This window comes from Sciurus vulgaris, assembly GCF_902686455.1.
Source record: "Sciurus vulgaris genome assembly, chromosome: 11".
Lineage (NCBI taxonomy): Eukaryota > Metazoa > Chordata > Mammalia > Rodentia > Sciuridae > Sciurus > Sciurus vulgaris.
The window spans coordinates 57,667,548-57,686,528 of record NC_136472.1 but is presented as its reverse complement, the minus strand read 5'-3'; the positions used below and the strand labels follow the sequence as shown (position 1 = coordinate 57,686,528).

General features: G+C 36.4%; 2 protein-coding genes across 4 annotated transcripts in view; one reads left to right on the top strand and one right to left on the bottom strand.

The window, feature by feature from the left end:
- CYP2R1 (cytochrome P450 family 2 subfamily R member 1) overlaps nucleotides 1-18,981 on the bottom strand; it is an 84,935-nt gene that overhangs the window by 27,520 nt on the left and 38,434 nt on the right. The window lies entirely within an intron of this gene.
- PDE3B (phosphodiesterase 3B) overlaps nucleotides 1-18,981 on the top strand; it is a 190,712-nt gene that overhangs the window by 159,881 nt on the left and 11,850 nt on the right. Inside the window, 3 exon segments of the mRNA XM_079104237.1 lie at nucleotides 7,327-7,526; nucleotides 14,463-14,666; nucleotides 16,753-16,914. Of these exon segments, the coding sequence (XP_078960363.1) occupies nucleotides 7,327-7,526; nucleotides 14,463-14,666; nucleotides 16,753-16,914 (566 nt within the window).

The window sequence follows — 18,981 nt, the reverse complement described above, 5'->3', positions numbered from 1 at the left end:
CCTCCTTCAATGCCTGTATTTGCTCTTTCATCTCCTCATTTACTTCCCTGATTGTTTTAATTATGTACATTCTGAACTCCCTTTCTGACATTTCTTCTGTGCTGTCATTGGGTTTTATTGATATAGTATCTAGGTTTGTTTGGGACATTTTCTTCCCTTGTTTTCTTATATTGGTCATATGTCAGTGGGACTCTGTGATATTGCAGATTTTGTCTATTGGCTTTTAGTGTCCCTGTAGATTTCCAGTGTATCACCTCCCAGCCTTCAGTACCCTGAAGTCTTGGAGTTACTTGATAATGAAGTGCTTCCGAAGAAAGCTGCTCTTAGCCCGCTACTGGTTCTCGGGCTTGGAGCTGGCTCTGTGTGGAAAGGCTCTCACTGGGGGGCCTGCTCCGAGAAGCTGGCCGTGTGGGAGGAGCCTACCGCCGGAGTGCCCAGGGCTGCCTGGAGAAGACTCTAGCTGCCCTGCCCTACTCTAATAAGGCACCCGAATCCGGGCCTGCCTCCCGAGCCGAGCTTCACCGGGTGGGGGAGACTCACCCCGTGGCTCTATTTTAGTCTGAATCTCTCAATGCCTCCCCTTCTTGAATCCTGGGTTCTGGAGTGACTGGAGATGCAGTCACCCTCTAGTCCGCCATCTTGGATCGCCCCGTGGAAAAAGTCTGTGACTGGAGGGGGCAGGTCCACCTGGAGAGGTCTCTGGCTGCCCTGCCCTGGTCCCAGAGACTGCTTGCGGGCCGGAGGTCTCCGCTGGCTTGGGAACTTGTGGCTGGCTCTGTGTAGAAAAAGCTATTTAATGATTTTGTGTCTGGAAGATCTATCTATTGGTAAGAGATGTGTTGAAATCATCCACTACTATTGTATTGGGATCTGAGTCTTTATGTTGAGTAGTGTTTGTATTATGTAATTAGGTGCATGGAGGTTTGGGGCATAAATATTTACTTTTTATAGTATTGTTTCCAGTATGAAGTTTCTTTTGTCTCTTGTCATTAATTTTGACTTGAAGTCTGATTTGTTGTCTGTGAGAGTTAGCTATTCCTGCTTGCTTTTGGTATCAATTTGCATAGAATGTCTTTTTCCATCCTTTCACTTTCAGCCTGTAGTTATATTTGCATGTAAGATGAGTTTCTTGCAAACAACATATAGTTGAATCTTATTTTTAATTCATTCTGCCAGTATATATCCTCTAATTGAAGAGTTGAGACCATTAACATTCAGTGCTATTATAGAGAGATGTTTATTATTCCTGCCATTTAAATTTATTTCTAATGTTTAATTTTGTGCTATTTCTCAACTGCCCAACTACGCTTCTGAGAAGATTCATCCATTTGAGAACTTGTTGGTTTGTTTTTAAGTTATTTTGTATGTAGTATTTGTTAAGTATTTTCTGCAGCTTAGAAGTTATGAATTTTTGTTTATATTTATCTTGGAAAATTTTTATTTCTTATTCAGTTCTGAGGGATAGCTTTGCTGGATATTGCAATCTTAGTTGGCAACTGTTTTCTTTCAGACTCCTAGCTTTTAGAGTTTCTGCTGAGAAATCAGAAATAATTCTCATTGACTCTCTTCTAAATGTGACCTGACTTTGAAAATTCTGTCCTTGTTCTGTATGTTACATATTTTAATTGTAATATGTTATGGAGAGGTCCTTTTTTCAATCTTGTCTCTCTGAGGTTCTCATTGCTTTCTGTTTCTGAAATCCATTGTATTCCCAAGGTTTAGAAAATTTTCTGAAATCACGTCACTGACAGTGTTATCCATGCCCTTAACTTATATCTCAGATTCCTTTTCTACCCGAGTGATTCTTAAGTTTGGTCTCTTAATGTTGTCTCAGATTTCATGCGTAGTCTTACCATGGTTCCTTATTTTTATTTTCTTCATTGCTGAGTTTTCAAGTTAATATTCCTTATCAATGCCTAAAATTCTATCTTCTTTGTGATCTACTCTATTGGTAAGAGTTTTGACTGAAATTTTTATTTGATTCATTATGTCATTTCCAGAATTTCCGTTTGGTTCTTTAAAAATACTAGAATAACTACTAAAATGTTTTTTCATTTCCTATATTTTCTGTTTTAGTGGAGTCCATAGCTCTTTTAGTTTATTGATCATTTTAATCATCAACTTTTTGTATGCTTCATGATTTCAATACTTGTGGATTCAATTATTGTGCGCTTATAAATTTTTGGAGGCATCTTGTTGGCTTGTTCCCTCAGGTTATCCAAGATACTGTTTTGCATATCTGTTATGATGGATTCCTCTTCTACTATGTGTGGGTCCTTTAGTGAGTTAGTTACCTCTAATAATAATCCCTGGGCTGTGAATATATCTTAGATTCACCATATCTGATTAGTGTAATTACAGTATTAGTTTCAATAACCAGCACCTCTTTGAAAGGACAGAGTAACCACCAGTAACAGTGCTAATTTAAGAACAAATCATATGTCATCATATGCTATACAAATTATTATTACTGATCCCTACAATTCTTCATCAAAAAAGTAATGTAGGGGGTAATTGATTTAAAACAGTATGAGAAGATTGTTAAAGATATTTTATTAAATGACATTTGAAAAAGGGATAAAAAATTGGAAAAAAAATAAATCCATAAAGAAGAAAAAGGAAAAAAGGGAAGGGAGACAGAAGTTAAAATAAGGTAAATATAAATGATGAAGGAGAGGGAAAGGAAATGGAGATGGAAGAAAAGAGGTATTAAGAAAGGATCTAACTAACTGTTGAGTTATGTAACCTTAGATATAATTCTGGCAAAACACAATATGTAGGAAGACACTAGTACTCAGTTATTAAGCTGTTGATGCTATATCTGTCCTGCATAAATTATTTTCCTCCTTGCTGAAGCTTTTGAAATAGAGTACTTTCTTTCTGATTTCAATTTTAGAATCTCCTCTAAGAGGAAGCTTGTGTGATGCAGGTATCCTGGTCTGACCCAAACTAGTTGAACTTGTTATGGGAGTCTCTATGCTGACCTCCATCTATCTGCTTGCCTGACCTGCTTTATTATATCTCTCTTTCCAAGACTCTCAGTTCCTGTCCTGTGGGGAGGTGTGTGGGATGCTTCAGCCAATTTTGCATCACCATCTGGGCTTGGAGGAGGTAGTGCAGGGGTCAGTGCTTTCCAAAAGATACTGATGAGTCCCTCCTCACCCCTCTGTTGACCATGCAATGCTCCTTATTCCAGAGTTGCATCACCAGTTTCAAATAAACATGTCACTGACTTTTCCTCTGCAGGGTGAAAAAAGCTGACTGGTGCCATGGTTGTCCTGAGTTTCCCACAGTTCGAGCTGCAGTCTTTCTCCTATATTCAGGTTGACTCAGGGTACTCACCAACCCAGGGAATAGTACAGCCTAAGTGGCTGAATTGTCTTGGGTATTCAAAAATCGTGTACCAAGAACCAGTCAACAAAGAAAACTAAAGGAAGAAAAATAGAGTGAGATATGAAAAATGAAGGCAAACTGAAGGAATTTCTGATCTCCTAAACAGGAAGTCCTGCCTAAGACTCTTTTTAGTTGTTGTGGCTTACCCTCTTTTACTGTTTCTATTGGGGCATGGCAGGGCTTTCTCCCATGCAAGTTCAGATCGCTATTTATGAACTTATTTCTGCTCATATTGTTAATTTGCTGGACAGCGGCACCTGGTTTTCTTAAACTTGGGAGAAATTCTGTCCTTTCATTCAGTCCCTCTGAATCACTGCTTGCTGGATGCTGCCTCCATCTGTTGCTTTTATTAATTTTATTTCTGTTCTAAAAACTGATATTTTTGGTTTTCAGGTGGTTGCTACCTTTCTGTGTTGCCTACTGGCATTTTCCCAGTTTTTCTACCTCAGTTTGCCATCATAGAACTGTGTTTTTTATTCACTCTTGGGGAACTGCTAAGACATGTGGATTCCTCTGATCTGCCACGTTCCCAGTCTCAAGAACTTTCTCTTTAAAATCTTATTTCAATACATGAATGTTTAGGAGATTTTCTCAGCAGCAGCCTGACTTGGAATATTTGAAACTGATCCCATGAACATTTTTAATTTTTAACTGCTGCTTCTGAGGCTGCAATAGTCTATAATATCTTTTTCTATCCATGTCTGTTTCTTCATTTTTTCTCTTCCTTTATGATTTAATGGTTTTCTGTGTGGTACACTTTGATTTCTTTCTTTCTTTTTTTAAATTTTGTATTTATTGTTCTTTTTTACTTGGTGGTTACCAGATCAGTTTGAACTGCTGACAGCTTACTTCAATCACATATAACACCTTCACACTTTTATTCCATTCTGCTGATTTCACTCCACTTTTCACTTTCTTGTTGAAAACCCAAGATGTTTTAATTTTGATAAGTTTATCTATTTTTTCTTTTGTTCATACTTTTGTGTCACAATCTTTTAACTCAGGATCATGAAGATTTCCTCCTCTTTTCCTTCTAAGAGTTTTACAATTGTTACTTTTACAGTTATGATCTATATCCATTTGTAGCTAGTTGAGGGGTATTGTATAAGTAAGAGTTCTAATATTATTTAGCATATTGATATTGTTTCTATAGCATTTGTTGAAAAGAGTTCTTTATATGTGCTAAACACAGTGGACTTTTAAATGTTATTACATCAGAGTTTCTACCCTCTAAGATGTCATGAGTATTAAATGAGATAACATGTACAAAAGTGTCTGGCAGCATGCGGGACACATAGTTGGTTTCCAACAAGGTTTTGGCATCCTTGTTAAAAACCAGTTGACCATAGATGTGAGAATTAATTTCTGGTCTTTCAATTCCATTCATTTGTTCTATTTGTCTGTCTTTATGCCAGTACCACATGTCTTCATCACTGGTGCTTTATAGTAAGCTTTGAAACTGGGGAAGTATGATCCTTCAACTTTATACTTTTTCGAGATTGTTTTGGAAATTCTGGGTCTCTTTCATTTCCATATTAATTTTAGATTCAGCTTGTAAATCTCTACAAAAATTCCAGCTAGGATTTTGATTTGTACTTTATTGAATCTATGGGACATCTTAATAATGTTAAGTCTTTTGATCCATAATTATAAGTATTTTGTCATTTCATTAGGTTATTATTTAAAAAAAGAAAACTAACTTAGAATTAAAAAATTATTTTGAACTTTGACAAGCCAGAGCATTAGTTCTAGGTTCCACTGATGAACACCACCAAGGAAATTTTGTTATCTCTCATACTGCTATCTACTCAAATTATGGTTTCTGTTTTTCTTCTTCTAATTTCTTAAGATCATTAAGCAAAAATAATATCATGACCATCTAGATGAAACCACCAAAACACGAAAAAAGAACAAATAGCAAGGCATTAAGAACCAAAAAAACAGTGTAGATAGTGTTTCATGCCATTATATTATATGGAGTCTCATGCGAGGAAAAAAGAAAGGGAAGAAGAGTTATAGTGAGTGTTCCAAATTACATGTAATCTTTTTGGATGAGATCTGAAAAGCATTTATGTTGAGCTTACTTTGGTAATGTATTAAAATCCTAAATTTCTATATTTTTTCCATATTTTTGTTGGTGCATTCATTATAGTAGTACATAATGATGGGATATTATTAATATTTGTACATGTGCAAAATATAACTATAATTTGGCCAATATCATTCCCCAGTATTTTCTTTCTCTTTCCCCTCCTTCTTGTCCCTTTCCTCTATCTTCCTATCTATACACCTTTCTTTACCTTTTTCATCTCTAGCTTCTATATGAGAAAACATATGACCCTTGACTTTCTGGAGTTTGGTTTATTTCACTTAATATAATGCTCTCAAGGTCCATCTATTTTCCTTCAAATGTCATATTTACATTCTTCTTTTATGACTGACTAAAATGTCACTGTGTAGACATACCACACTTTGTTTAACCATTCATCCATTGATGGACACTTATGCTGGTTCCACAGTTTTGCTGTTGTGAATTGTGCTGCTGTAAACATGGGTATGTGTATACTGCTATAGTACAATGAATTTTAATTCTTTAGGATAAACATTGAGAAGTGATACAGCTTGGTCATATTGTGGTTTCATTCCTAGTCTTTTGAGGAATCTCCATACTGATTTCCATAGTGGGTTGTACTAATTTACAGTTCCACCAACACTGTAAAAAGTGTTCCTTTTTCAACACATCCGCCTGCATTTGTTGTTTGTATTTTTGATGGCTGCCATTCTGACTGGAAGTTAGAAATTTCAGTGCAGTTTAGTTTGCATTTCCCTAATTGCTAATAATATTGAACATTTTTTTCATATTTTTTAAGCCATTTTTTGTCTGTTTAGTTCATTTTGCCCATTTATCAACTGGGGTGGGGGTTTCTGGTGTTTGAGTTCCTTACATATTCTGGATATTAATCCTGTTAGAAGAGTAGCTAGCAAAGATCTTCCATTCTTCACATTCTTTTAGAAAATATATACATATGTATATATACATACGTATATAGTTAAAAAATACATATTTTATATATATATATATATATTTAGGTGACATAATACCTTTATATTTATGTGGTGCTCAGAATCAAACCCACGGCCTCGTGCATGCTCGTCAAGTGCCCTACCACTGAGCCACAACCCAGCCTTCTTCACATTCTTAATATTTTCCTTTATGGTGCAGAAACTTTTTAATTTGTGCCACCCCATTTATTAATTCTTGGCATTATTTCCTGAGGTTTGGGGGTCATATTGAAAAACTTATCATCTGTGCCTGTATGTTGGAGTGTTGACACTACATTTTTTTTCTAGGAGTTATAAGGTTTCTGGTCTAATTCCTAGGTCTTTAATCCATTTTGAGTTGATTTTTGTGCACGCTGAGGTAAGGGTTTAGTCTCATTCTTTTTTCTAAAGCAACATTATTGAAAAGGCTATCTTTTCTCCAATGTGTTTTTGGCACCTTTGTCAAGGATAAGATGATTATATCTGTGTGGGTTTGTCTCTGTGTCGTCTATTCTATACTACTATGTACCTGTTTTTATGACATATGCTGTTTTTTAGTCAAATATTGTACTCAATGATTTCTTTTTCCTGATGATTATATCTAACTTAAATAATACATGTTTAGAAAGTCTGAAGTTTTAAAATTGTTAGCTTGACTAAGAGAGCATCAAGTTTTCATGAGAGTTCTTTATTGTGGCCTTTAATATATACAACCTCAGGGTCATATTTAACACTCTTCCTGTAGCATGTAGTTTGGAAAGAGTAGATCAAGTCCATAGAGTCTGTTTTAAGTCAACAAATAAGTAATCCTACTACTTATGGGAAATCCCCTCCTTGGTATAATTGTGAAGAAATTATGTGTTAATCCTGGTTTATTTTATTTTTCCTCAGGTTCAGATGATAGAATAAATTCTGGGCGAATGGCTTATATTTCTTCAAAGAGCTGCTCTATTCCAGATGAGAGCTATGGCTGCCTGTCTTCAAACATTCCTGCATTGGAATTGATGGCTTTGTATGTGGCAGCTGCCATGCACGATTATGATCACCCTGGCAGGACAAATGCATTTCTAGTGGCTACGAATGCACCTCAGGTAAGAAATACTTTTTCTCAAAAATTTTGAAGAGCAGTTCTTCAGTTTTACGCTCATGCTACATATCCCTTTATAAACCATTCTTCATTTGAGCCATATGGCTACTCCATCTGCTTCTAAGATCCTACCTTATAACTAATTGTATAAAAACACAGGACTTTGATAATGTGTGCTAGGGAATTAGGGGAAAAAAATCACCTTCTTCAACCAGAAAAGTGCAGATAGTTTATGAACTAATAACTCCTTATTTTGTGAAATTCTAGAGACCTTGCTGAATACATTTTTGCTTTTGATCCAGTTGACAAAATTGACTAGATCTGAGATTTACATTTCTTCTGGCTAGATCCATCGTGTGACTGAAAGCTTTAATGATTGAGGATAACTATTAATCATTTTTGTTGTTCCCTTTTGTCTCCTAAGATTTGTCTTAATATTCAGTCTCTAACAAACACAAATTTATTCAGGTGTAATACTGTTTTTGTATCCAGTACAGTTGATAAGGTGTGAAGCTCCTTTAAGGTCACAATTTAAAGTGGTAGAGTTCCCAACAAATGGATCCTATCATTGCAGTAGCTTTAAACATGAAGACTTGGAACTAAATACATGGCTGTGGGTTTTTATGCTGGTATACTCCTGAAATGTCATTTATGTGTTTCAACATGTGCCTAGTAAAGAATAGGTACTCAAGTGATTTTTGCTGAATTCATATTAATTCATTTTACCACTGTTTAAACCTCTGTTCTGATGCTTTCATCACCTATAGCCATTTTTTCTGTTCCTTTTTCTTCCTCTTCCTCTTTCATTTACTTGAACGTTTTTAAAACACAGGAGATAGAGTCTCTTGAATCTTGACTATAGTGATGGTTAAAGTAGGGGAGGTATGTTTATCTGTGAGTGGCTGTAATAGTGTGTGTGTGTAAGTAGATTAGCCTTATTTCTCCAATGAGACTTTATTAATAGCTCATGATTTCCACAGGTAACTTTCAGATAAATTTAAATTTAGTTTAGCATTTGCCCACTTCATTTATGTTTGTACCAGGAACTGAACCCAGAGACACTTAACCATGACCACAACCCCACCCCTTTTTAACAATATTTTATTTCGAGGACAGGGTCTTGCTAAGTTGCTTAGGGCCTTGCTTAGTTGCTGAGGCTGGCTTTGAACTTGCGATCCTCACTGGGATTATAGGCATGTACCACTGTGCCCAGCTTCCACTTTCTAATTGTTGTTTTGAGAGAACCTACCCTCAGAGGAACACATTTTCCCATTTACAATATCATTCTACAAGACTCAGATGCCCATTCTCTCTAACTTAACACATAATCTTTGAAAATCCTGGTCATTCAATGAATCATAGGCTCTCTTTCACTTGTTATTTTTAGTTATACATGACAGTAGAATGTATTTTGCGAAGTATACATTACATAGAGTATAACTTAATCTGATTAGGATCTTGTGGTTGTATGTGATGCAGAGTTACCCTGGTCCCATGAATTCCAGTGTCTTTCCTCTTCCCCTCCCCTCTTTCTTTTCTACTTGTAAGAGTCCTCAATAAGAAGTAGTTATGATTTCATTATGTTTTACCTGTAGTATTTTTTCTAAGTTTGAGCTTGATCTGTTGCTCTGTGTGCTACCTTCAAGTATTTGTCCTAAGGTAGAAATGACTTTTGCTTCCTACTTCTCTTCCATGATTCTTAATTGCCTCTATTTCAGCTATGAACTGGTGAGTTTATTGAAGTCCATTGAGGAACCCATTCCACTTATTCTTTAGGTGTCTTTTCCCTTATGCAGTGCCTCACTTGGCCTTTCCTCAATTTGTTCTCATTTCCACCATGTCTTTGGTGTTTTCACTATAGCAATTATATCTAGATTCTAATATTAATTCCGTTGTTCCCATTTTATATTTATTTGGTAATTTCAGGGGTAATTGGAAAGATAGAATTCTGACCTTGTGCATTTCTTTTACTGAACTGGCTGGCTGAGAGTTTATTAAGCCAATAACTTTTATAGGCCATTCACTGTACATTGTGTTTTATTAGGCTAAAAGTTTGATTTTGTGTTTTATCACTGTGACAAATACTTGAGAAAGCAACTTAAAGGAAGAAAGATTAATTTTGGCTCATGGTTTCAGAGGCCTCAGTCCACAGTTGTCTGGCTCCATTGCTATGAGTCTGCAGTGAGGCAAAGCACTATGGTGAGGGGAGGATGTGGTGGTACAGAGCTGTTCACCTCATGGTGGCTAGGAAGCAGAGAGCAGGGAAGGAGCTAGGGACAAGATAGAGGTTCCAAGGGCTCACCTCCAAGGACCTACTCCCTTCAACAAGGTCCCACCTCCTAGAGTTCTAACCACCTTCCAATCATCCATTCACCTATGAATCCGTCAGTGGGCTGATACTTTGATGAAGTCAGTCCTTATGATCTATCACTTCCCCAAAGTCCCACCTCTGAACACTGCTGCATTGGGGACCAAGCCTTCACCACATGAGTCTTTGGGGGACAATCCGGATCTAAACTGTAACATTTCTTCTTTCTGACCAGACAAGGCTATCCTGATAGTTTACCAATGTTCATTAGATTTAATCATGAACTAGTCAATCAATATTAAAAATAAGTCAACCCCTTAGAGAATCTTTGAAGCTTTGTCTTTCTCTTTGGGATTTATGATGTTTAGAAGTTAAAAGATTAGTATGAAAGTAGCTGGGCACTGTGGCATGAGTCTATAATCCCAGCTAGTATGCAGGTGAGGGAGCTTAGGCAGGATGATAATGAGTTCAGGTCAGCCTGGAAAACATAATAAGACCCCATCTCAAAAAAAAAAAGAAGAAGAAAAGAAAAGAAAAAAACGTTAATATGGGAGGAGATCCAAGATGGCGGACTAGAGGGAGGCTGCATTCCTTGTCGCTCTGTAACTCCAGTTTCAAGCAGAGGATATCTGTTTCTTGGTGAGACAGTTTTTGCTGCTTATCGATCCCCTGCTGTTTACCCCATTTGTCTGCTGTGATCACCTGCAGTCTGCCAGCATATCAATGCCTTTTTTGAGTGCAGATTGCTCACTGTCAGGCGTCTATCATCCACCATTTGCCTGCCTCTCGCCTGTCCATCGCCTGCCTTACATCTATCCATCATGCAACGCACGAGGTTCACCTCCAGATCGTCTGACAACAGTCACCAAACTGATCGCCGACACCCAGGGGAGCACCAGCTGCCTGCTGTGGCCTGGAAGTTCTCTGTCACAGTACCTACAGGTTTGATTACACATGGCTGCCACCATTTTGAGACAACAGCCAGGCCCCGTAGGACCCCTGGCTGAACTGACTGAGCCCCGTCTCCAGGATCCCTCAGCCCGACAGAACACACTCTGCCTCTGGGGCCCTCACATTGACTGACTGCTCCCTGCCACCAGGACCCCCAGACCAACTGACTGCGCTCTATCACTGGGACCCCAGACCAACCGATTGCACCCGGCCTCCAGGATCCCACAACCACACCAAACACACCCGACCTCCGGGACCCCTGCCTGACCAACTGCACCCCACCTCCAGGACCTCCAGCTGGCCACATCCACACCCTGAGCTGCAGCTCCCCATTTGCCAACACATTTGGAAGCCAGAGCAGCCATCTTGGATAATCCTGGAAGCTGTAGCTCTGATCTTTAAGTGGGTCAAATCCCATCCTGAGACGCCTGCTGGAGACTTGAAGCTCACTGTCAGGTACCTCTCATGCATCAGGCTACTGAAGACTGGGAGGTTTCATTACTATATGATTGTTACACTGTAGATTTTCTTTTTTCTCCTTATTGAAAAAATTTAAGTTTTTATTTCTTTATTTTTCTGGCTCTCTTTTCCTTTTGTTTACCCATTCCCTCAGAGTCTCCTTCTCCCTTTTTTGCATGTTAACATCCAATTTCTTTTGATTACACTCTCACCCTTTCTATTATCTAGAACTTCTGTATATTCTTTTCTTATCCCATTAACAGCCACATTCTACATCCCTCTGCATCCTCTTTGCCCTCCATTAGAAACTGCAGACCTTATTACAACTCTGTTTTACTGAAGATAATAGTTGAACTCATTCTTTTTATTATGACAATTTTGTTGTTGTCCTCATAGGGGCTATTTGGTCTAGGCTTGCATAGTGTCTGAATTGGGCACTGCTAATATTGATCTCCCCTTAAAGAAAAGGTTTTGGAAACCAATAGGGCCACTATAAGCCTATAGGGGGAAATCTGCAATACCCCAGATCTGCACTGCTAGAGGGGAAGATACATGAACAACATGAAAAAACAAGGGAAGAAAATGATCCAAACAAATCTAGATTCTGCAATAATAGAATCCAATGACAGTATGTTAGAAGAAATGTCAGAAAAGGACTTCAGATTATACATGATTAAGATGATTCGCAAAGCAAAGGATGGGATAAGAGAGCAAATGCAGGCGATGAATGATTATACCAATAAGCTGAAAGAGCACCTGCAGGAAGCAAAAGAACATTTCAACAAAGAGATAGAGATTCTCAAAAAAAAAAAAAAAAAAAATGGAAATCCTTGAAATGGAGGAGACAATAAACCAAATAAAAAACTCAATGGAAAGCATCACTAAAAGACTAGACCACTTGGAAGACAGAACCTCAGATAATGAAGACAAAATATTTAATCTTGAAAATAAAGTTGCCCAAAAGAGAAGATGGTAAGAAATCATGAACAGAATCTCCAAGAACTATGGGACATCATGAAAAGACCAAATTTAAGAATTATTGGGATTGAGGAAGGCACAGAGAAACAAACCAAAGGAATGAACAACCAATTCAATGAAATAATATCAGAAAATTTCCCAAACCTGAAGAATACAAATAACCCAATCAACAAATGGGATAAGGATATGAACAGATACTTCACAGAAGAAGATCTACAAGCAATCAACAAACATATGAAAAAATGTTCAACATCTTTAGTAATAAGAGAAATGCAAATCAAAACCACACTAAGATTCCATCTCACCCCAATTAGAATGGTGATTATCAAGAATACAAGCAATAATAGGTGTTGGAGAGGATGTGGAGAAAAAGGTACACTCATATATTGCTGGTGGGGCTGCAAATTAGTGCAGCCACTCTGGAAAGCAGTGTGGAGGTTCCTTAGAAAACTTGGAATGGAACCACCATTTGACCCAGCTATCCCACTCCTTGGCCTATACCCAAAGGACTTAAAATCAGCATACTACAGAGATACAGCTACATCAATGTTCATAGCTGCTCAATTCACAATAGCCAGACTGTGGAACCAACCTAGATGCCCTTCAATTGATGAATGGATAAAGAAACTGTGGTATTATATATACAATGGAATATTACTCAGCTATAAAAGAATAATAAAATTATGGCATTTGCAGGTAAATGAATGAAACTGGAGAATATCATGCTAAATGAGATAAGCCAATCTCAAAAAACCAAAGGACGAATGATCTCGGTGATAAGCAGATGATGACACATAATGGGGGGTGTGAGGAGGCAAGAATGGAGGAAGGAGGGACTGTATAGAGAGGGAAAAGAGGGGTGGGAGGGGTGGGGGGAGGAAAAAATAACAGGATAAATCAAACATCTTTACCCTATGTAAATATCTGATTACACAAATGGTATGCTGTTACTCCATGTACAAACAGAAACAACATGTATCATTTGTTTACAATAAAAATAAATTAAAATTAAAAAAATAAAATAAAATGGGCTGGGGATGCAACTCAGTGGTAGAGCACCCTGGGTTCAACCCCAGTGCAAAAAAAAAAAAGAAAAAGAAAAAAAAAAAAAGATTAATATGGGACCCATTACAAAGTTTAAATCTTACCATTGTACAAATCAATCTGGCTAGGATGTGGGCTTCAGGTGTATCCTAGGGCTAGGGATATAGCTTAGAGGTAGAGTACTCTGCTTTGCATGCATAGATAGGTCCCCAGGTTCAATGCTAGCACCACAAAAAACAAAACAACAACAAAATCATACAGTGTTATGCATCTGTGCTTAAATCTAGGCTGTAGCTAACTTTCACAGATAATAGCTTATCAAATGAAACTCTCAGAATATGTACCTGATAGTACATCCTCTTTTATGTCTTTCTCATTGGACAGTAAGCTCCATGAAAACAGGGACAAGCGTTCATTTTTATCCCTGGCCTTCAGCATGACTTCCATGTACTTATTATGCTTATTTAATAATTTTTAAAAACTGCTGAAGTTTTAGAGGTTTTAGCAATTTTTGAATCTGTTTTCCAAAGACCTAGAGTATTTGAGGAGGCACCTCAGGGTCATCCCCTGGAATGAGATGGAAAAATGTGAGTAGTTCCACATTGTTTGAACCAGAGGATTTGCATACTTATCTCTTACTTTGAGGCACTGTGTCAGGATGGGAACACAGGCCATGTTGTCCTTAGACATGCAGGTCTCTGATTTACTCTGGATATTACCTCTTTTTCAGTTAGCATTGACTAACTGAAAAAGAGCAGGTTTAAAGATACATTTCTTTTCTTTAGCATTGACTTCTGACTTCATGCCAAAGAAAAGAAATGTATCTTTAAACCTACTCTTATCCCTAAAGACTTTATCAAAAGCTTTATGTGAGAAGGCTTACCAATTGAAGTAGACCTCAAAATATCACTTTTCCATATTTGGGGAGGCAGCATGGCATCTGCAAAGAAGATAAAATTTGGCGACAACCCTTTCACTTACTAGCTATGTGTGATGGAAGTAAAGGTGTACTTTAACCTCTTTGCATGTCAGTCTACTGAGTTACGAAATTATCACAAACTTTTTCACAGATGTTAAAATACCTGTTAAAAAGCCTACTACATAGTACATACTCATTGTATTCTTTCAACCTGCTCCTAATTCTTAATTATTAAAGCTTCATATCTTTGGGATGCCTCATTTTTCTTTATTCCTTTTTAGGCAGTTTTGTACAATGACAGATCTGTTTTGGAAAATCATCATGCTGCATCAGCTTGGAATCTGTATCTTTCTCGCCCAGAATACAACTTCCTTCCTAATCTTGATCATGTGGAATTCAAGCGCTTTCGTTTTCTAGTCATTGAAGCAATCCTTGCCACAGATCTTAAAAAGCATTTTGATTTCCTTGCTGAATTCAATGCCAAGGTTTGTTATGCAAATTAATACCTGATTTCAAAAATGAAATAATTGTTGTCAGTGTTACTGATAAAGATGTTTTATAATGTTGTTAGAATTAATACTACTCATGCAGTAACAAAAAAAAAAATTGATATAAAACAATACATACACCAGGCACAGTGGCTCATGACTCTAATCCCAGTGGCTCAGGGAACTGAGGCAGGAGGATTGCAGGTTCAAAGCCAGCCTCAGCAATATAGTGAGGACCTAAACAACTTAGGGAAACCTCATCTCAAAATAAAAAACATAAATGAACTGGGGATGTGGCTCAGTGGTTAAGCGCACCTGGGTTCAATCCCTGGTACAAAACAACAACAACAATCAGAGACCTACCTATATTTTAAAAAATAAAACCTTTTTCTTGTTATGATAACATCTTAAAATACTGTTCTTTGCTGTACTTTCTCTTGACATATTCTTGCACATTGTGACAAACAATTTATGTCAAAAGATTTTATGGGCCAGAGACATTACGTGAAACAAAGACTTGTTTCATAGAAGCCAGTTATGCCACCTTGCCACACCAGTTGTACTTTCTTTGTTATCAATAATTTTTTAACTGCTTGATATGAGGGAGGAAAAGCTTACACCCTCTTCAACTTGAGAATAATTAATTCACTCATTCAATAACTATTGACTGGAATTGCCCAATAGGTACCATCACTGTGCTAGGGAAAAATGGGGAAAGAACAGGTCAGAGTCCCTCGCCTCAAAGAACTCACATTCACTAGTATTATGGTGGTACTGATGGGACCGTGTTCTATGCCTCAGGCATCTGGGGCGGAGAAAAGTTGAGAACCACTATTTTAGATTTCTGAGAGGATACCCCATCTTTGGCTGGCAGGAAGCTGCTGGTTCCTTGATGATTTTTGTGACCTAAAGAAAGCTGGACTGTTAGGGTAGAGAAACTGTTAACAAAGGAATACTACATTTAACCCCCCAGGAAAGAGGCACCTATATATGTTGCCATCATAATATTTATAAATTGCTTACAAAAATGGTTAGAAATCAGGTACATTAAAATTATTTAAAATTTGTATACTTTTACTTAATAATAAAGTACATTTTAAATGCTTAAGTCACCTTTTACAGGTAGAAGATTATCTAATTCATACTTCTGAATCTGTGTTCCTTAACACTTCTGAAGGTCCTCAGGAAAATATCTCTAGAGGGGCTGTAGACTTCTTGCCCAGTGTCAATAAAAAAAAGCTTTCAAGTATTTTCTGTGGTGGTGTTCTACTTAAAATTTCCTCTAATCAAAGGGTTTGGTGCGAAAAACAACCATCTCACTAACATAAAGTTCAAGAGCCATGATCTAACCCATTTTCATTTTTTACAAAAGGAAGTTTGAGTTCTTGAAAGGCTTACTAAATTTGCCTAATAGTATTAATTCCATTTATTTAAATAATGCTAGTTAATATTTATTTAGCATTTACTATGAGTGAGGCATTTTTCACTTGTTAATCCTCATGGCAAAATGCTAGATTGGTGTTACTTTTTGGTTTATAAATGAAGAAAGTTAGAATCAAGTAGGTTAAGTAATTTTTTCAGTATTATAATATACTGAATTAGTAAATGGCTCTGAGAAATATAGGGATCAGCTTCTTGTGTTCTTTTAACTCTATCACTTTACCTTTCACAACTGCAGCCAACTTTTTAACTCCTTACAAATGCTTTTTTGAGACAGAAATACTTGCAATTCTGATATTAGTATATATATGTATATTATATATATTATATAACATACATGCATATATACATATAAATTATGATTCTCTGATAATCACAAACATTGAAACCCATGGTTGGTTGTTTTTAGAAAAATAAGCTTCCACTGAAACAAGATTCTAGTAACTCTTCAATGGGTAATATAACTCATGAAAGTCCATTTTATGGTATATACTGATTTAAAAAGGCATTAACTAAAAAGAAATTTCTTCCTGTCATTTGGACAGAAAGTTTTAAGGTAATTGATGAAAACAAAAAAAGCAACTATTAGAAAACTTCTGTGTTTCCAAAATAGGCCTAAAATAATTCTGTTTTTCCAAAATAGGCCAATGACGTAAATAGCAATGGTATAGAATGGAGTAGTGAAAATGATCGCCTCTTGGTCTGCCAGGTGTGCATCAAACTTGCAGATATAAATGGCCCAGCAAAAGTTCGGGACTTGCATTTGAAATGGACAGAAGGTATTGTCAATGAATTTTATGAGCAGGTAAGTTGAAACATGAGACTGGTGGAATTTTTAAGTGCTTTTTGTGAAGAAAGTACTTTTGCAGATTTAGATATCTACACTAAGGTGTTTGAAATCTGAATTGCTTTGAAAAGGGTTAGAAAGTGTTGTTTTCTGTTTCTCATTTTCTCAGCTCTACTTGTCTTTGCTGCTAAAATTAAAAACGACAGGTTTATTACTTATCTGAAGTGAGTTGAACATATTCTTGAGTCTATAGGGAAAGACAGACTATATCTAAGATCCTTTTCAACCTTGAGAATCTAAAACCTAGAACAATTGATTTCTGAAAGAAGTGGCTTTTGAGTGATTTCAGGATTTGCTCAGATATATTTAAAGAATATCAACCCACTTTCAATTGTACAATAGAAAAACAAACTACTCTCCCATAGAAATATCAACTGGGCAGAAATTCAAGCAGAGAATAAAAAATTAAAGGACTAGAAATGTATATAGAGTAGATACTTAGTAGTTTTCAAGGATTCAAAGATATAAATATGCTCTTTCCTTTTTTCATTTATTTTAGAATCTTGGCTTTAAAATAATCCTACCAATTTGTAGAATCTGTGTCATTTTTGTCAAATCTTGAGGCTTCCCATAATGTAGAAGTGAACTGATTTTCCCATAAGCCTCAAATTTCATAATCTCCAAAATGTCAAACACAACTTCTCAACTTAGGAAATGGATGGATTCCTTGTTGGCCTTAATAATCAGGAAAGATCAAAATGTCTACCAAGGGAGGACTCCTTTGTGTTAGGGCTTTCTTACCATAAACAGAAAATAATGAAGGTGAACCTGTTTCACAATGCGTGCTTACCCGGCACATCTTGTTACCCCCAGATTGTATGTTAAGAGTCTTTTACTCACCTTTGCAAGTCACAAAATACCATACTGTGTGATCATATAAATATATAAGTATTCCAATATTATTAGTATTTTGCTATTCTGATACATTTAAATTATGTAATTTGGATTAAGGATTATCTTTGTAAGTTTATAGCATATAGTTTGCATATTCCTATATTCATTTTCAGTGATAACTAAAGCGTGCCTCAGAGTTCTCCAGTAGATTTTGTGTTCAAGAAAGAGGAATTTTATGCTAAGGAAAAAGCAATCTTTATATTATCTGCATAAATTGGTAATAAAATATATATCAATTTTAGAATAACCACTATTGCAGTGAAATAACATTAAAAATGTTCATTTACATATAACTTATATAATTATTTTTAGAGTATACAGAATTAATACTTATTAAACAAACTTAGAAGCCATGCCTGAGGTTGAACCCTAGCTTTTCCTTTTCATTGATAATGTAGCTTTGGTAAGTTACTTAACTTCTCTGTGCCTCAGTATTCTTGTTGATAAAATACGCATAATGATGATATACCTACTTCATAAAGGTTGCTGTGAGGATTAATAAATTTATACATGTAAAATTCTTGGAATAGTTCTTGACAACATAAGTGCTCAATAATGTTGGCTATATATCCTGATATAGTGCTAAAAATGTTACCTCAAACAGTTTCACTTCAACTTTCTAGATTTTATTCATGTTAAAGGAGAAAACTGTTATATGATACTATAGTATATTTGAAAGCCTAGTTATCTCTTATTAGAACTTTCTTCTTATTTTGGCTGTGCTGTTAAGCTTCTTTCATATGCAGATACATAATTATAATTTTCCCATTTTTTTCTATTATTCTAATTATACTATCTTTATAGCCTTACAGCTATTTAAGAGCGATGGACTTAGAGAAGCCAGACTCCAAGGGTATACCTATGAAATTACAGAGTCCTGTGGATTAAACCCAACTGGGTTTTTTGTTCTTGTTTTTTAATATTTTTTAGTTGTAGATGAACATGATACCTTTATTTTATTTATGGTGCTGAGGATTGAACCCAGTGCCTCACACATGCTAGGCAAATACTCCACAACTGACCTATAACCCCAGGCCTTTTTTTTTTTTTTTTTTTTTCGGTGCTGAGGATTGAACCCAGGCTTCTTCACGTACTGGGCAAGAACTCTACTGCTACCTCCAAACTAACTTC